The sequence below is a fragment of the Bos grunniens genome, chromosome X (genome assembly GCF_055505025.1).
Source record: "Bos grunniens cultivar Pamir isolate PY7600 chromosome X, Bosgru_T2T1.0, whole genome shotgun sequence".
Lineage (NCBI taxonomy): Eukaryota > Metazoa > Chordata > Mammalia > Artiodactyla > Bovidae > Bos > Bos grunniens.
This window is the reverse complement of record NC_141194.1, coordinates 7,411,409-7,431,228: the sequence shown is the minus strand read 5'-3', so window position 1 is coordinate 7,431,228 and position 19,820 is coordinate 7,411,409. Positions and strand designations below refer to the sequence as shown.

Genomic DNA, 19,820 nt, shown 5'->3' with positions numbered 1-19,820 from the left:
TGCAGCATCCTTGGGGCAGGTGGGGGAGGACAAAAATCTCTACTGAGAGGGTTCATGTAACAAAAGGGTCCCTCATTGGATTTTATGATTCTGAGCACCTTTTCTCTGGTTGGTTAGACTTCCTGCTGGGGTCTTCCTATTTCCTGCAGGGGTCTTCCTATCCTGTGTCTCCCGCCCCACCCCTGCCCACCCAACCCCCAGTAACTAATAGTCACCTTGATTAGACCCAGTATTCTCCTGAGAGGTCCACAAATGGTTTTCTATCAAGGGCCAGACAGTAGATATTTCCAGTTCTGCAAGCCACATGGTCTCTGTCCAGAGACTCAACTTTGCCCTTAAAGGGTAAAAGCCGCCACAGACAATAACTAATCACGTGAGTGTGGCTGTGCTCCAATAAAACTTTATCTATAGACACAGACTTGAAATCCACATCACTCTTCTTTCTTTCTCAACCAATTAAAAGTGGAAATCCCATTCTTATCTGGCAGGCTGTATAAAAAGCAGGTGGCCAGCCGGATTCAGCTTGTAGGCTGCTGTTTGCCAGCCCCTGTCCTAAGACCTCCCAGGGGCAGCCATCAGTTCAGCGACTGACAAGCCTTGTTGTTCTCGTACATGTAAGAGAATCCACCCACAAGGAACTTCAGGGACTTGTGTGGGGGCATGGTGAAGGCACAGGAGTGTACTTGGACCCTCGAGATTCTCTGACTTCAAGGCTGACCGTCTTCCCCCCATTCACTGCCCCCGCCACCGACCCTGGCAGCAGGCTGGTAACCGCTGCGTTGCTGGCCTATTATTTTCTATAGGTCCTTCTTGTTTCCCCAGCTGTATTTGCATTACCTTGAGGAAAAGGGCTAGGATATATTAATTATGTGTTATCTTCCATCATCAGGGGTTTCCCTGGTGGCTCAGATGGTAAAGAATCTGCCTGCAATGCAAGAGACCCCAAGTCAATGCCTGGGTAGGGAAGATCCCCTTGATAAGGGAATGGCAACCCACTCCAGTATTCTTGCCTGGAGAACTCTATGGACAGGGCGGGATACCTTCCATGGAGTCGCAAAGAGTCGAACACGACTGAGCAGCTAACACTTTTCATCCTCCATCTCACAGGGCACATCTAGATTATTAAAAATCCTACCACATGCTCGTTTCTGGCTACTTGTGCCTAATTTTAAAAAGAAATGTGAAATATTTTAGACTCTCTCTTTCTCAAAGTAACAAACTAAAACCTAAATTAAGATGTTCTTTTCTTTGACCCTCTGTTGATTTTTCTTAAAGGGTGACAGCAGCTCCTGTGGGCAAAGTTCACCTGGCAGCCCTCAGGATCACAGGACGGTGTGTCCTCTGCATTAAGAGCAAAAGCACAAAACCAGGTCCCTACAATGTGGAGGAACCTCACTAATATTAGGTGAGGTGAGAAAAGCCTGACATAAGAAGCCATGTGTACAGAATTAAATAGAGAGGATTTCACCTGTATGAAAAGCCCAGACAGGTAAATCCGGAGACAGGAAGTAGACTGGTGGCTTGGTGGTTGCCAGGGCTGGGCAAGGAGGGATGGGGAGCCACTGCTTCATGGCCACAAGGTTTCCTTCTGGGCTGATGGAAATGTTCTGGAACTGCATAGAGTGGGTGGCTATACAACACTGATGATGTACCAAGTGCTACTGAGTAGTTTATTTTTAAATGAGTTATTTTGTTTTGTGAATGCTACCTCAATAAAAACAAGTTTTTTTAGAGCATGGTCGTAGACCTCTACAATCTGACGGTGGAAAGAGCATCTAGACATAGTGTTAAATGAAAACAGCAAGTCACAGAAAAATAATTTTTTTTGACAGCAATATTGCATTTATGTAAAGTTGTGAAACAAAGATCTGGGCCTCTGCACATACACTTAGGCACAGGTGGAGAAAAGGCCACACACAGCAAGCTATTATCATGCTGCTCTACCAGGGAGGGGGGCAGCTGGGGAGTTTCTCATGTTCTGCATATTTCCACATTGTGTCATTCCAATAAGGCAGGAAGGAATGCTTCAGTGGGTCCCCCATGTCATAGAAAAACACCCCAAGGTCCCTGAGGGCCTGCACATTTTATTAAAGGGCAGGCATGCACACCTGTGTATCGGAGCACAGCGCCCGAAGAGCCTTGGGGTGTGGCGGGTGGGGGGGCTGGTCTGCAGGAGAGAAGTGCGCACAGCTGCTTGCAAAGAAAAACTCCATCAGGCAGCTCTTTGGTCACTAGGATGTCAAGCAATTAATTTTTACCAAGCTTTTCCCTCCTTTGGCATTAAAGTTGGTCCATCCCATGAAGTGCGTTAAGTTTCATAAATGAGTACCACAGGCCTCAGAAGGGCCTACGTCAGGCCAGCACCACCCCCTCCCACCACCACCCTTTACAATCTTTCCTTTCCTCTTTGAAGAGGGGCATTTCTGGACAGGGCAGTGGAGGGGAGGGGGCGAGGATGGCTGGCTGCAGCCAGACCATCTCTGGGCTGCTCTCTGAATGCCAGGCTTCCCCCACCCCTTGGAGACTGGAGCCCTGGTGAATTGGCTGGAGTGACACAGCCTGGTCCCTGACACAACAGGCAAGGTCCTGCAGTCTTGCAAGCAATGAGGCACAGGATGAGGGCACCTTCTCTTCCTTCTGAATGAGACAGATGACCATCTTTGCCCAACTGGCAAAGAAAAATTCATAAATGCACCCAGTCCCCTAATTCTGTTAACCATCAGCACCTCCTATGCCTCACTTCTCTACTAGCCCTGGGGCTACACTGTGACTCCTGGCTGTACATTGTAATCTCCAGGAGAGCTTAAAACTCAGGGCTACCTGGCCCTGGTGCAGAGGTGCCAGCATTCCTGAAGCTCCCAGCCAGCTTGAGACTGTGCACATCTCCAGCGGCGAAGCCTGCTCCCCATTCCCAAGGAGCCAAAACAAGCAGAAGACCAATGAGAACAGACAACAGCTGATCACAGCCAGTCTGAGAGCTCTTTTTTTTTTTTTTTTCCCCACCGAGTACACAAGGTCATGTTTATATTTTGACACTGTAAACAGAGGAATGGTCATTTTTCTGTGAGTAAAACAGCTAGGAGCTGACATTCGTCGAATTAAAGACACAGTTACTTCCTAGATCCTGCAAGGACACCTGGACAGGTGGGTTGCTCCAAGGCAGCAGCCCCACCAGGGAACAGTATTTGGCAAGGAAAGAGAATGGAGCACTGATCCAGGCTGCGATGTGGACAGATCTCGAAAACATGATGCCGAGTGAGATAAGCCAGACGCAGGAGTCCGCAGACTGCATGACTCCACGTACACGAAATGTCTAGAACAGACAAATCTGGAGACACAGAGAACAGACTCGTGTTGCCAAGAGATGGGGAGATAGGGAATGACTATTAATGGGTACAGGCTTTCTCTCTGAGGCGATGAAACTACTCTGGAATCACACAGCAGTGGTGGTCACACAACCTTGTAAATGTATGAACAACCACTAAATGGTGCACTTTAAAATGGTACGTTCTATGGTAGGTGAGGGCTTCTCTGGTGCCTCAAATGGTAAAGAATCCACCTGCAATGCAGGAGACATGGGTTCCATCCCTGGGTCGGTAAGATCCCCTGGAGAAGGGCATGGCAACCCACTCCAGTATTCTGGCCTGGAGAATCCCATGGACAGAGGAGCCTGACGGGTTACAGTCCATGGGGTCACAAAGAGATGGACACAACTGAGCATCTTCATTAGGCCACCTGGCTCCCTGGCAGACACTTGGTCATGTCTGAAGTCACTTTTGGTTTTGCCGTGACTTGGAGAGGTGCGCTACTGGCAGGCATTCAGCAGAGAGACCAGAAATGCTGCAACCTGTCCAGGTGTCCTGTTAACTATACTCCACTATGCAGGACAGTCCAACAATAAAGGACTACCCACCCCTAAACATTCACAGACACAGCTTGGAGGAGACTCTTGAGTCCCTTGGACAGCAAGGAGATCAAACCAGTCAATCTTAAAGGAAATCAGTCCCAACTATTCTTTGGAAGGACTGATGCTGAAGCTGAAGCTCCAATCCTTTGGCCATATGATGTGAAGAACTGACTTGTTGGAAAAGACCCTGAGGCTGGGAAAGACTGAAGACGAGAGGAGAAGGGGACGACAGAGGGTGAGATGGTTGGACGGCATCACTGACTCAATGGACGTGAGTTTGAGCAAGCTCTGGGAGTTAGTGATGGACAGGGAAGCCTGAATTGGACACAACTCGGTGACTGAACTGAAACATTTACAGTGCCAGGGCTCCAAAACCCCAGTCTAAAGTAATACCTGCTCAGTTTGGACACCCTTTAGGCCCCTGTCTATCAGCAGTACAGCACGCTGAATGACCCCACTTGTTTCTCTACATAACCAAATCACTGAACATAACACCATCATCAACAATGGTGGCAAAAATAGTGATGGTTAATAGTGGGGTTAATAGGAGGCCTCCACCCCGGCCCCTGCTGAGTCCCAACTACTCCTAAGGTGTCAGCAAAAAAGGTTCCTTTGACATCCCCCACCTCCTGGTTTCCCCTGCCTTAATTCAAGTGTTGGCTAAGTCCTGTACACTGCTTGTCTCGTCACAATTTCTCTGACATAATCCTCAATTTTTCTAATCCAAGAGCCCTGACTATCTCTAGCTCAGGTCCATCAGCCTCTGTGAAAACCTCTGACAATTTCTGACTGCCCTCTTCTCTCAGAAGTGCACCCTGTCCATCGCTTATACGTGGCTAGCTCATCAAGCAGGACTTGGTGCCTCACATGACTGAAACTCCAGGCCCCATTCACAAGGAACAGGACTCCTAGGGGTGTTGTGAGGAGCCTGGGAGAAAAACGGATGTAAAATGCCTGGCCCAGCAGCCCCTGAGCACCCAGGACACCTCAGCCCATGCGGCTCTTATCAAACAACACCAGGCTGACCAGACCCTTCCATTCTCTCTGGGAAAACAACACACAGGGTGCAGGAGTTTCCTACTGCTGCTGTGAGGAACTGCCACAAAGCAGGTGGTTTAACACAACACATGTTTACCGTCTCACAGTTTTGGAGGTCAGAAGTCAAAAATCAGTTTCATTCGGCCAATAGCAAGGTGTTGGCAGGGCCGCATTCCATCTGGAAGCACGAAGGAAATATACACCTCCTGGCTCTTCCGGATTTGAGAGGCCGCCTACATTCCTTGGCTCCTGGCCACACAGCTCCAACATCTGCTTCTGCTGTCGCATCTCCTTCTCTGACTTTGAGTGTTCTGCTTCCCTCTGGTCAGGACTCTTCTGCTTACCCTAAGCCCAGCCAGATAATCCAGGATGATCACCTCATTTCAGGATTCTTAACTTAATCCCACCTACCAAGGCCATTTCTGTGGGAAGGTAACATTAATCAATTTAGGAGACTAGGCCATGGACATCTCTGGAGCGCCATTCTTCTATCTGGGTGGGAGGGGTAGGGAGGAGGTCTGTTAAATATCAAACAACAATGAATATAAGATAAAAGTAACCAGGGGAATCGAACATAGCACAGGGGGCACACGGTTACCGAGCCAAGGGAGGGGAAGGTATAGACAGTAGATTTCGGTTCAAGTCTGGAGTCAGACAGACGCGTTCTTTGTTGGCTCTGGGAAGCAAGGTTACTAAGGCAAGCCCCTGGGCTTCAGTTCCATCATCGTCCCACTGACAGCTCACGCAGCCTTTGTCAGCTTTCAGTGACAGTGCCCTGGAGTGTGTGGCCCACAAGCAGCACCCCTCGTATGTCCTAAGACCCAAGGGACCCCAGCGGGAAGAAAGCAGGAGGCAGGAAGAACACAGTGAGGCCTCAGGGTAAATAGAACATGAGCACATGTGAGCCCCACGGGAGGCAGGCACCTGTCTGCTGGTGCTCGCCACTGGTGCTTCCTGGACCCGGAAGGGTGCCTGAGATGGGGAGGCTGTGAAACAGTTACAGAATGAATGGACAGATGAGCCAACAAACGAATGAAGAGAGGCAGGATGCCTCAAATTGAATAGGGACAGGGCAGTGGGGTGGCGTCTGTGACAGAGCATTGGATCATGGTCAGAAGATTCAGCTCAAGTCCCAGTTCCTCCCACAGTGGGTGGGACGTACCCCTTGGCTGTGGCCCTCACATGCAAGATGAGGAGAGGAAAGAGGCCATCCTGGCTCTTTGAAGCCCAAAGCTGGAGGATTCAAGCTCCACGTAGTCTTGCCTGGGCCTGACCTGCCTAACACAAAGACTCTGGGTCAGTCAAGCTAACCGGTTCCCATCCTTATTTCAAATACCTAGCAGTTCCTTGTCCACAGCATTCTTCTCATCCCCAGTGCTAAGGAAGCATGAGATACACTCAACCTAGGAGACAATGGACAAGGATAAAGAACTCCCAGGCTCTAGTGAGCCACCTCCTTTTCTCAGAAGCCACCACCTTCTGCTGAGGGTGTCTGGCAACCACCACTGTCTACATTTTCTGGGTCTCCCATCTCCCACACAAACCTGGTCTCCATCCACTATCCTAGCACACAGGAGGCCAAGAACCTATAAATATTACTTCATTTGACTGGATTTAAATGAGAATAACTGAACTCAGGAAATTTTAGCTCTGCTTTTATTCCATCAGATTACTTTTACTGAATTTACTGGAAAGGCAGCCAAATAGCAAAAGGACCTGGGCAAGAAGAGCTCACTGGGCTCAAGTGTTAAAGTGACCTTTAACACGTCATTTGACCCACGGGTTTCTACAGTAGAACCTACGGGAGAAGGGGAAACACAATTTCCACTTCCAAAATCAGAGCGACAGGGAAGAAAAGGAAACTTAGAGATTTCCAAACATCCGGGAGCTATTTTTAGAAATGAATGACTTTTCCACTCACTTTTCTTAAAGAAAAAAAAGAAAGATATTAGACCAAGAACAAATCAAGAAATGGTTGTTGATAATCTAAATGGAAGAAGATTCTTACAGAAGTCCCCTCTTTATGGATTTAAAAGCAAGACACTCCTCTATGTATATACAAATACACACACACACACAAACACACCTATAATCTTAAAGAATGAAAAGTGGAAAAATCATTATTTATCACAAAGTTGATAATAATCCCAAAATAGACCCTGTGGGATAAATATACTAAGTTGAGTTGAGTGCATGCTCAGTCGTGTCCGACTCTTTGCAACCTCATGAACTGTAGCCTGCGAGGCTCCTCTGTCCATGGGATTTCCCAGACAAGAATACTGGAATGGGTTGTCATTTCGTTCTCCAAGGGATCTTCCCGACACAGGGATCGAACACATACCTCCTGTGTCTCCTGGATTGCAGGCAGATTCTTTACTGCTGAGCCATCAGGGAAGCCCAAAATACAGTAAACCTCCTATTAATTAACACTGAATACAGGTTCTAAGAAGACAGCAATGGTGTCATCTGGCCCTGTTATGTGGGGCTCCAACCTGGCAAAATTCGAGAACCATGGATTGTTTTCTCTTTAAAGCAATAGCCTGTTCAAAGGACTTTTGATATATCACAGGATTTCTCCATGTGGCGCAGGTCAAACCCCAGCTAGTGAACAAATGGATACCTAAAAGCTTTTGTCATAATGTAATCTGGGCCTGCCACCATCATCCTGATCGTTTATACTCTGCTTTGATCTCAAATGTGCTATGTCCACCACTCTTAAAGTGCCTGAGGTTGGCATTTCCAGTAATGTACAGTCCCAACTGAGCTATGGAAAACAGAACAGTAAGTTTCAACTGCTCAGTCCATCTAAAGGTTAATAACAATACAACGTCAAAAGAAGCAGACGTATATACAACCATCAAAGGCACTGAATTTTTCTAAGAGAGGCAAAAAAGTTCTTCCCGTATTTTCCATCTAAATGGTAAATACCTTTTTATAAAGTGGCCACTGACCTCCAAGTTAATATATGTGGAATACATATGTGCCACTAATGTAAACCACACACAACTCACCCACAGAAAATACCAGTCACAGAAACAGTGAATTAACTTTATTGACTGGTTGATTTGATTTTTTTGGCTTCACCGTGCAGCATGTGGAATTTTAGTTCCCTGACCAGGAATCGAACCCGTGTCCCTGCATTGGGAACAAGGAGTCTTAATCACTGGACTGCCAGGGAAGTTCCAACTGTTTATTTTTAAACAAAGTTTTGGGGTATGACTCCCAGACAACTATGAAAATTATATGCACAGTACTGATCTGCAGAGATAGTGAATTTAAACCTGCAGTGTGTTCATAATCCAACTAAAAAATTTCTGTTTTGATGTATATTACCATATGTGAAATAGATCACCAGTCCAGGCTCGATGCATGAGACAGGGTGCTCAGGGCCGGTACACTGGGATGACCCTGAGGGATAGGATGGGGAGGGAGGTGGGAGGGGGTTCAGGATGGGGGACACATGTATACCCATGGCTGATTCATGTGAATGTATGGCGAAAACCACTACAATATTGTAAAGTAATTAACCTCCAATTAAAATAAATTAATTAATTTTTTAAAAATTAAAGAATTCTGTTTTGAAAATACTGAGATTTTTTTACACATCTGTAACCACATCTGTAAAGATATTTCCCTAGGTTTGCAACCTCTTTGTTGTAACGTGAAAAAGAAAGTACAGCTACAATAATTCACCAACATGCCCTGAGCTGGCAATACAAATGCTGTTAGACACAACACTGAATGGAATTACTGTACAACTCTAGAAGAGTTTGTTCACAACCCTTGGCCCTCGGTTACCTTGCTTACAGCAGCATATTTTATGCTATTACAGTTTTCATAAATTATATATGAAATGCTTTCAGTCAGCAAGAATCTTCACCTACCAACTACATTCATCTATTTCTCCATAATTTCATTGTCTTTAAGAACCTATTTATTTGCCTCTTCTGACAGTTTTCCATTTGGAAGCTGTTTGGGTAAAGTCTTCATTTCTTGAATACCGTTTTCAGGTCGTGTGAATCAAACTCGACTCAAAAAGGGTTTTAAGTGTCAGATACACAAGGAGAAAATGCTGTGCTCCAACACACAATTTTTTCCATATCATAAAAACCAATCACAACCTTAAAGGATAACCAGTCACTAATAAAAATCGGCAGGACTCTGTTTTGAAAGAAGAAGGAGAATGACTATTACAGCATTTACACCCTTTCGTAGACTCCACTTAAATGTTTGTGGCTTGCTGAACATTCCATACATATTTCGGGCAAGGTATTATGGGAGCTGAAGTGCAAGCTGTCCCCTACTGAATTTTCACTCACTATAAAAACAATGTCTCATAAAACTGTACACATGTTTTTACTTTACAAAAAAATGCAAAACATCCACTTTTGTTCACTCCATCGACGCTCTGAGCATTAGAAACTGGACTTTTTAAAAATTTGTAGCATGAGTGATGTCTGAAAAGGATGAAAATGTCATTCGGTAACACAGCTTTCTGGAAAGAGGAACGCAGGCAATGAGTATGAAATACACAGAAAGGAAGTTTCTACCAGCTGTCTTCTGTAGGTCAGCTCACCTATGTCTTGAATTGTGCCAATAAAATTAAAATTTTTGCATTTATACTTTTCCTCATGAATCTACACTCCAATGTGACCACAACTGTTTTATATTATCTTCATAAAATGGGTCTTCACCTTTTCTAAGCAAAACAGTACTTTTAATTGGTTCATTTTCCAGTTGTTTGGATTTTTAACAGACATAGAACATAGAAGGGCACCACATTCAAAGCAGTTCTACCAACTCCAGAACCTTCCAAGGCTTGATCAGACAGCTGTGGCTCTAGGCTTTAGTTAAAATTATAATATGATCTCACCTGATTTTCAAAATAACGAAGCACCTTTTTAAGCCAATAAACTGTGCTATAATTTCTCTGAGTTTGAGTCCAGAAGTTGGCCAGGTTCAAAGAGAATGTTAGGGAACCACGAGCCTTTTGCCTTTCTTTGTCTTCCCCTATTTGAACCTAGAGAAATCTTCAAACAATAATTCAGCAGCTTCCCTCCTGAAAAGTTTATTTTCAAAGGCCAGTGCCATGTAGCACTGCCTTTCCTGTGCAGGTAGGAGGATGTAAGAGCCCATCACCACGCTGGGCCTTTTCAAGTCTTAAAATCATTTGGGAAGCTTGCAGTATTTCCTTTCTGGTACTCAGGCCCAACCTGGAGAGAAGTTGCTCCAGAGAGGACAAGATATCAGATAATCACTGGAATCCCTGGGTTTCAAGAGAATCCCGAAATGCCTCTCCCCAAAAGCAGCTGAACCACTGAAACCAACAGGCAATGGAACAAAATGTTACCGAAAAAGTCATTACGTGAAACTCAATGGCAATCTAGCACTGCTTTCGGAAGCATCCGTTTTTCACTCCGGGGGATTCATTCACATGAATAATGAGACAACTGAAGGCTCTCCTCAGATCTTGCACAGAAAGGAAACCTAAAATTCAACTCTTGTTTTCCCTTTATCCCAGAAGCATATGGGTCTAATCATAGTCCATTCTGGCCGCAGTACACAAGGCTTTTTCAACTAGAATTTGAAGTCACTTTCTAAGGCGCTGAAGAGTAACCACCCCAGTTTGATGGTTACTCCAAAGACTCTGAAGTGTCCCATCTGGCACAGTCCTCGCTGAAAACTAGGCTGAAGCCGCCAGACAAGGAACCCACACCACGAGGCTGGGACGCACGGTTGTGCTACAAGATGACAGCTCATCTGGCCACCGCGGGGCTGAGGGGCGCCTGTGGGCCCACAGTCGGGGGCGGTGGGCCGCAGAGGCCCGGCAGGGATGGGCGAGACTGCGGCGGAAAAAGGAAGATGGCCATCCATCAGCCCCTGGAGAGGAAATTACAGGCGCCCAGCTCCCAGGCATCGGTCAGCGGGTGACGTGAGGGAACCAAGTCAGAGTGTTCGTCCCGCGGTGGAAGCCGGGGCTCCGCACACCAGGGGCTCGAGGCCGGGAGAGGGGGAGCCTCGATCTTCGGCCAGGGTCCCGAGGGTGGGGGCGCCCGGATCCTCTCTGGGCCCGGAGGACGGACGATCTTCGCCCAGACCCCGGAGGCCCCCCGGGTCCTCAATCCTCTCCCTGGGCCCAAGGTATGGGGCGCCCTAACCCTAGCCCACGCTACCCCCCTTACCGGTCGCGGGGGTCGATCCACGACGTCTGGCGCGTGTTGTGGTCGATGTAGAAGACTCGGCCATCGTAGTCGCGCGCCTCCTCCCAGCCGGCAGGCAGCGGCAGCTCGGCGCTCTCCCGGGCCCGAAGCGGTGGCGGCGCGGAGGGCGCCGAGGGCGCGGGGGGCACGGGGACCGCGGCGGGGGGCGCGGCCGGCGGCGGCTCCCGCGGGGGCTGCGCCGGTTGCGGTGGCTCCCGCGGGGCCTCGCGGGGCTGTCCCCGCCGCCGCCGCCGGCCGCCGCTCAGCCACGGCATGACGGCGCGGGCCCCGCCGCCGCCCGGCCGCCCCACGCGCGCCGCCTCGTCCGCCAGCACTAAGGCCCGGCGCTCGGGGCGCGGGGGCGGCCGCGGGGACCCGCCCGCCGCGCCCGGTGCATCCTCCGCCCGGCGCCCGCGCACCGGTGCCCGCCTGCCTCCTGCCGCCTGCCGCCCACCCGGCCCTGCGCGCCGCCGCCTGCAGTGCCTGGATCACTCGGGTGGCCGCCGCGCGTGGAGTCACAGCCCTAGAGCTGCCGCAGCCGCTGCCGGCAGCCCCTCAGTTCCCGCGGCTCGCCCGGCCATCTTCGTTTCACAGCACCGTCTTAGGGGCGGGGCTACACAGGCCCCGCCCTGTCGGTGGGCCCGGCCCTCCCTCCACCCCTTCGTCCTCCGCGGCTCCTCCCCTGCTTGCTGCAAGCCCTTCGATCTCCCTTGGCTGCTCCGCCTCCAATCTCCCTTGGGGGCTCCTTGGCTCTCGGCCCTTCTGGCCCCGACCCCCTCACCCCCGCCCGCTGCTTCTACTCCTCCTCCCCCGCCGGCTGTTCCAACCCTCCCAACGCTCGCCCCCTGCTCCTCGGTCTTCCCCTCCTGCTCCGCGCGCTCCTCCCTCTTCTCTCCTCCACCACCTCCTTGGGCCTCGCCGGGAAACCGCACGGGGGCCAGAATGGGCGCCGCCGCGTCCGTCCGCCCCCGGGCCACCGCGGAGAGGAAGGAGGGCCGGGAGATTGGCGGCCCCACCCGGGCTGCAGACGCGGCCTGCCGGGGGCTGACTCCTGGGACCCAAACAATTCCCGGGGGAGAGGGCGGTCACCTCGCTGCACCCATTCCCAGGCCTTGGATGTCTGGGGTCCTCCTATCTGCCCACTTGATGGGGGAGGGGAGCTGTGCCTTAGGTCTCCCAAATACCGAGGGTGGCCCCCGCGAAGGCGGGTAGGTCCCCTGAAGGGAGGTTGAAGGAGCTCCCTAGCTGGAGGAGGAACCTGAGGCCGGTCCTCTGGGCTGGGGCCTGGGGGACACCTGAAAGTGGGGAGCTGGTTAGGTTGCCACTTCTCGTCCCTGCTAGGAGAGCCCCAGCAGGGTTGATGTGAAGTCCCCACTCCGGGTCAGACCCGCTGACCTGCCCTGAGCTCTTCCGTCTTCCAGTTTGGGAGATCCGATGGTTTGAGTGGAGACCCAAGTAGGCCTCTGCTTGAGAGGAAGCCAGGTCAGCTCCTAAAACATGAAACCTCTATGGCTATTGGTATTTTATGTTACATGCACAACTCGTAGCTGGAGAAATTGAAGTCCAAAGACAGGGCTGGCTCTCTTCTTGCTCCAAATTCCCCAGTTATTTAGTGCCCCAGATCTCTGGCCACAAGACAATGCCAGGAAACAGGAAAGTATCAGAGAGATTTTAAAACACTGTTACAGTGATACAAAAAGTTCTAATAAAAACCCTAACAGCGATCCAAATCTAGCTACATAGGGGAAGCAAGGGAGGAAAATCTCCCCAAATGCTCACAGCAGTTTGCATTCCTTCAGTGGGATGGTTGCTTTTTTAGTTATTTGCCTTCGAAATGGTTTGTAAAAGGGTTCTATTCCTTTTATAAGGGGAAAATTGTTTTAAAAAGGAATGTGCAGACATGGAGACTGTAATTAGGACACGTCCAAAGAAGCCTTTCCGCCTCTTCTCCCACCAGAGCACAGAAGCTTCCTTGCTCCCCTAGAGTCTACCCCCACCCGAATGTCATATGCCGGAAATTCCACCGCTGGAGTCCTTTTAATGAAACATGCACAGCTATTAGATGTCCAGGGAAAAGGGGCACAGAGTATCAAATGAGCGAATACGTTGTGATCTTGCGTGTTCCAGAGAATGGCCCAGTGCTGAGGATCCCCGCCTTGACATCTTCCCTTCTGATTGCCGTGGTTTATTACCAAGGGGTCTGCCACCACCTTATGCCCCTCCCCCTGCCCACGCCGCAGTCACCCCACCACCCACCATGGCCAAGCTGAAGCCGAATTCCCGCCCCGCCCTCCCAGGCATCGTGTCATCTCAGAATTTCACAAATCTGGGCGCTATCGAAATTATCCTGAATGGGGCTGGAGTGCATTGGAGTGATGCCAACCTCTGCAGAGAGAGAACACCCACACACATCAAAGGACTCACAGAAGGGAAGGCAAGATGAAAAGGTATCAGATAAAGAGTCAGGGGTGGGGGAAAGCTACAGCCCATGAGGAGCTAAGAGGCAAGTGTTGACGGGCCTTTCACTGACGATAAGATCTTCTGGACTCCTTTGGACTGACGGTGGACCCATAAGGTGCAGCGATGCTGCAGAGAGCAGGAAGGAGTCTGTGCGCCCCTACCCCTCAAGTCAAGGACTAAACCCTAAATAGGCGCCCGGGACTGTGACTTTTCTACAAACCGAGCCAGAGTGTGGCTTCAGATTCAGAACTCAGGGGAGGCCTTGGGAGACTGAAAGGAAGATGGTGTGGGTGAGGAAACTGAGGTTCGGGTCTTTAAATTCCCAAGTCCTGAGCCCTCGCCCCTTGGCACATGTAGCTGCTGAGAGACAGTCTGCTGTGCTTATTCTTTGAAACACTTAGCAAATATACACCATTTGATCATCATGACATCATCTACTGCTGCTGCTAAGTTGCTTCAGTTGTGTCAGACTCTGTGCGACCCCATAGATGGCAGCCCACCAGGCTCCCCCATCCCTGGGATTCTCTAGGCAAGAATACTGGAGTGGGTTGCCATTTCCTTCTCCATCTACAGGAATACCTGTAGACAACATCAGGTATTCCTAATTTCGTTTGCACATCAACCGAGGAGAATTCAGAAGAAATGTCATGCATGCAAGTGGAGACACATTGAAGCCCCTACCTGAAAAAGCTTCATCCACAGGCCCACACAGCATCCCAGGACCTCTCTGACTCAGAGAAGCCAAGCAGGCCCACTGCATTTGTCTTCCTCAAATGAGGCAACTAAAGGAAGAAACTAGAACATGGGATGATCGAGGCCAATGTATTGCTCCATCTTCCCTTTTGACTTGTAATGTTTGCCCCAGGCAGAAGTTGATGGTCCCTAAAGACCTGTGTGGGGCTTTGGGATGCAAGAGAAATTGATGGAGACTGTCTCAAAGAGACTGTCACCTTCTGGCTTTGCCATAAATTGGGAAGAACTGAGTGCGTGTGTTTTGTGTTTGGGAGAATAAGGCCAGTCTTTCCCACAGTCAAGTGGGGCTTTCCATGTAGGACTAAAAAACACAAGCACACATAAAACAGTGCAGGGAGAGGAGGCTTTCCTCTGAGCCGAAAACACAATTACGCATTCTTCACTGCCTCCATATTCAAACCACAGCCTTGCCAACAACAAAAGTACAAACATTGTAGTGACCTCTCCTCCCACCAAGATTTCTGATGGAAATACAGCTCAGGAAAAATCCACTTAGACCCTGGGTACTGGCGATGCAAATACTCGTTCTCCTCGCAGACCCTCTGGGAAATCCCTTTGCCCCAACTGTGAAAATTTGCCCTCAAGTGGAGCTTGCAGAATATTTTCTTTAAAATGCTTGTTAAGGAGTCAATCCAGCACACTCCTTGCATGCCAGGCAAGCATACAGAATTGGAAGGTTTTTTACTTAGATTCCACTTTCTCTTCCCAGAGGAGAACCTTGACTTATCAAGGAAGGGACAAAACTGCCTCTCTCCACATTCAATAGCTGAGAAGCTTCTGGAAAAAGGGAGCCCTGGGAAGGTTGCAATCGTCATGTCGAAAATGAGAGAAATAAATACTGCCAGAGAAGTCTTGCTTGCTTGTATAAACAATCCAGTGTTCTAGGAAGTGACACATTGGGTAATTCTACACAATGTGCTGAGAGGAAAACGGAAATGGGCAGGAGTGGGTCTGAAGAAGAAATGGCTCATTGTTTGGCATTCTTTAAATGCTGGAATAGTTACTCAATGATGGGCGCTTCCCATAGATTTAAATAATGCAAATCCCCAAGCTGTGGGGAAGATTAGATGGAGTTCTGGCTTATTCCTGTCTTGCCGGTTTCAAGACTGCAAAGGCAGAGAGCAACACAGACATCTCTAATCCGAGACCTCTCTCCAGTCTTGGGAACTAAAAGGGGTTGTTGTTGTTCAATCGCTCAGTCATGTCCGACTCTGAGACCCCATGGACTGCAGCACCCTAGGCTTCCCTGTCCTTAACTATTTCCGGGAGAAAAGGGGGTACGTGGGGTTATTCCCTGAGATTTTCTTTCTTGGCTTTCAGTCTCTTAACTTCAGACTCTTATGTGACTTGTGATAGGGAAAGCCCTTGTTTCACTTTTGAGTGTGGATGGGGACCAAAGGAGTGCTTTCCTTAAATGGGACTTCCTTGATTGGGGAAGATCTGTGCAGTTTTGAGATGAAGTTTTCTCACGGCCTGATCTTCCACTCCAGAGAGGTGCAAAGTATTCCAAAAGAGTCAGCTGTGTGGATGAACCACGCAGTCTGTTTGGTCATTTTAGTGCTTTCTTCTGCTATGTGTTGGCTTCTCCGTGCATAGCAATGTCCTTGGCATCGGTTCATGGCTGTCATGTTGTAGGCGGACTCCCCATTCATACCTGGGTTATTAAACTTCAGGTTTAAAGAAAAAAAAAAAGACCAATTTCTCATCCAAACTTAGAACATTTGCTGTCACCCACTTCCTTCCTCTCCAAGTCTCCCCTCCCAAAGCTATATTTTTACTTCTCCTCCTTCCCAACCCTTGGGTAATGTTCGACAGAATGCTAGCGAGCCAAATGGAAATGTATTCCAGGCGAACCATAATTTTCAGAAGACACAGCTGCCATGAGCCGGCATACTACACATGCTTCCTCCTGGCTGGGTTCTCTCCTGTTTAGGATTATGACTCTGGTCCCCTGTGGATTTGGAAAAACAGATTCTTCAACTGCAGACCTCTGCTTTATGAGCCAAGCAGACCAGCTTGGAAGTCTCAGGCTTACAGAAACAAGAGGGCAGATTTATCCGACACAGAAATGAGCACTTTCTGGGTTATTAACAATTTTTTTTTTCATTTGATGACACCAGCATTATAAATCAGTCTCTTTTGTAGCGTGAATGGAACAGTTTTGGAACACAGGCAACGTCATTAGATCCTGGAACAACAAGCCCGAGATGTTTGTTACATACCAGTGCTTCTCGACCGGGGCGACTGTGGCCCCTGGGCGACATTTAGCAACATCTGGAGACATTTTTGGTTGTCATAACTGGATGGAAGGATGCTCCAGGCACCCAGTGAGTAGAAAGAAGCCTGGGATACTGCTCAACATCCCACAGGGCCCAGGACAGCCCCACAGCAGAAACTCATAAGACCCAAATGTTGCTAGTGCTGGTAGAGAAGCCCTGTAATATACATATAATTGATGGTAACAGTTGTTGTACCTAGGCTTCATAGTGGGGAAATCAAGGCCCAGAGAATATAAGTAACTAGGGCAATGTGATCTGGCTATTGCTAAAAAGCATCAACCATCTTATCTGACCTCTGTATTAGTCAGAGTTCTCCAGAGAAACAGAACCAATGGGATACATATATCAAGAGATTCGTTATAAGGAATTTGCTCAAGTGATTATGGAGGCTGAGTAAGGAAAAGTCGAATTAGCGATCTGGAAACCCAGGAGAGCCAGTGGTATGAGTTCAGTCCAAGGCCAGCAGGCTAGAGACCCCAGAAGAGCTGATGTGTCACTTCGGGTCCAAAGGCAGGAAAAAATGGATAGAATCCCATGGACAGAAGAGCCTGGAGGGCTACAGCCCATGGGGTCACGAAAGAGTCGGACACGACTGAACAACTAACACACACACATACACACACTTTACAATACTGATTCAGAGAGCCATCTGCTTAGTGTTTTCCTTACTCAACTTCATAATCAATAGGGCTTTGTTTAGCATTTAAGAGGTGCCAAGGGCTACTCAGCTGTGCGTGATAAGAGAGCTTATTTAACAATCTGGATTTGTTTGTCATTTAACTTTAGGCCATGTCTCTGTGAAGTCCAGCCTGGCTTACCTGGCACAGAAGTAGAAGTGGGAAAAAGCCAGCCCCGAGCCAGCCACGCCATCAGCAATGTTTGATTTTTGCCTGTTTCCTCTGCCTCTTTTCTGCCTCATGTCCCTACCCAGGACTGACTACACAGTTTGCCGTGTGCATTTTGCAGTGCCAGATGAAAAGGCGGACCCTTTTCAGACTGCTTCCACAAAACACCACAAACAGAGTGCCTTATAAACAAGAGACATTCATTTATTCCAGTTGTGGAGGCTGGGAAGCCCTTGGTCAGGGTGCCAGCATGGTCGGGTGTGTCTTCACAAGGCGGAAAGGTTTAGGGAGCGCTGTGAGGTTGCCTTTATTTTATTTTATTTTATTGAGGTGTAAAACAACAAAAATTTATTCTCACCATTCTGAAAGCCCGAAAACTAAAATCCAGGTGTGGCCAGGTTGGGTTCCTTGTGGAGGCTCTGAGGGAGAATTCTTCCCATGCCTTGTGAGGTCTTTTTTAAAAGAATGTTGATTGAATTCTCGTAGCTCATTGTCATGACCTAAACAGCTCTTTGAAGGCTCCATCTCCTAATACGATCACATTGCAGGTTAGGACTTTGACATATGGGCTTCCCAGATGGCTCAGTGGTAAAGAATCCACCCGCAATGCAGGAGACGCAAGAGATCCACGTTCAGTCCCTGGGTCTGGAAAATCCCCTGGAGGAGGAAACGGCAACCCACTCCAGTATTCTTGCCTGGAGAATCCCATGGACAGAGAAACCTGGCGGGCTACAGTCCATGGGGTTGCAAAGAGCTGAACACGACTTAGTGATTGAGCATGCACGCATGCACTTCAATATATGAACGTGGGGGCACACCAACATAATAGACCACAGCAGACCCCTTGTATAAAAAACGTTAATAATGTCAACATGGTGATGTTGTCAACACTGGATTGAGCTCCGTGTGTCACACAGCATTAAAATAAGCAAAAGCCCTTCGGAACATGGGGTCCTGTCTATATCTTTGACATCTAGTCACTGTGTCCTTTGAACATTCCAAAGGGATAGCAATTTTCAGCTACAACACAGAAGAGCGTTTTGGGGAAAGAAGTGCTGTCCCAGCAGATCCACCCACTTGTTCCTCAGGACTTCTCTGCCAGACCACCTATTCCCCAAGGTCAGCAGGATGCTGCTGGCAGGAGGAACGTCCACTGCCCCTACACCCTGGGTTCCCTGGTGTTGCGGGTTGAATTATGCGCCCTAAAAAATACGTTCAAGTCCTGTCCCTAGAACCTATGAGCATTACCATATTTGGAAATAGGGTCATTTCAGATGTAATTAGTTAAATTATGATGAGGTCATAATGATGTAGGATGGACCCTTCACCCAGCATGACTGGTGTCCTTAGAAGAAAAGAAAAGACAGACCCATGGGTAGAAGGCCCTGTGATGAAGGAGGCAGAGATTGGAGTGATGTGTCTACAAGTCAACAAATGCTGAAGCAACACCAGGAGCTAGGAGAAAGGCCTGGAACAGACTCTTTCCTAGAGACTTCAAAGGAAGCATGGCCCTGCTGACACCTTGATTTCAGACTTTGAGCCTCCAGAACTGTGAGAGAATAAATTTCTCTTGCTTTAATCCACCCAGTCTGTGGCACTTTGTCTACTGTGGCTCCAGAGGACTAATACTCCTGGAAAATTGTCCCCAGGCTCCTGCTGTTGCTCAAGGCTGGATTGGAATGTATAGAAGTGTCCTGACCAGTGCCAGGAAATCCCAGAAAACAGAAGTCTGCCATGACAGCCCCCAGAAATCCAACCAAACCCAGGAGCCCCAGGTATGACCTGCTTGACTCCATTGACATCCAGTGTAGACCAGAAGTGTCTGATTTTGCCATGTGCTGCGCAAAGTTCAGATTACCTTGGACCACTATGTGTCCAACCTGGAGATGTGTGAGAGTCTCTTTTTTTCCTGATATTTATCTATTTCGAGTCACTAATAATTATCAAAGATTATAATTTACAATACTGAGAAGTATAGAACAAAATACAATTATTGGAGGACAATTGCTCTACAGATATGGTTTTTGCCATACATCAACATGAATCAGCCATAGGTTTACATATGTCCCCTCCCTCCTTAAACCCCTCCCATCTTGCATCCTATTCCACCCCTCTAGGTTGTCACAGCAGAGAAGGCAATGGCACCCCACTCCAGTACTCTTGCCTGGAAAACGCCATGGATGGAGGAGCCTGATAGGCTGCAGTCCATGGAGTCGCCAAGAGTCGGACACGACTGAGTGACTTCACTTTCACTTTTCACTTTCATGCATTGGAGAAGGAAATGGCAATCCACTCCAGTGTTCTTGCCTGGAGAATCCCAGGGGCGGGGGAGCCTGGT

The 19,820-nt window shown here is 48.7% G+C and overlaps 1 protein-coding gene across 4 annotated transcripts in view; it reads right to left on the bottom strand.

Moving 5' to 3' along the window:
* The window catches only part of WWC3 (WWC family member 3), a 110,166-nt gene extending 98,539 nt beyond the window's left edge, over positions 1 to 11,627 (bottom strand). For 3 of the 4 annotated variants that reach the window (XM_086387935.1, XM_086387933.1, XM_086387936.1), the window contains exon 1: positions 11,128 to 11,562. In XM_086387935.1, coding sequence (XP_086244061.1) covers positions 11,128 to 11,420 — 293 coding nt within the window. In that variant the 5' untranslated portion in view covers positions 11,421 to 11,562. Of the gene's footprint in view, positions 1 to 11,127 lie in introns of all 4 variants that reach the window. The other variant, XM_086387937.1, reaches the window with a different exon arrangement.
* Positions 11,628 to 19,820: the final 8,193 nt, after the last annotated feature.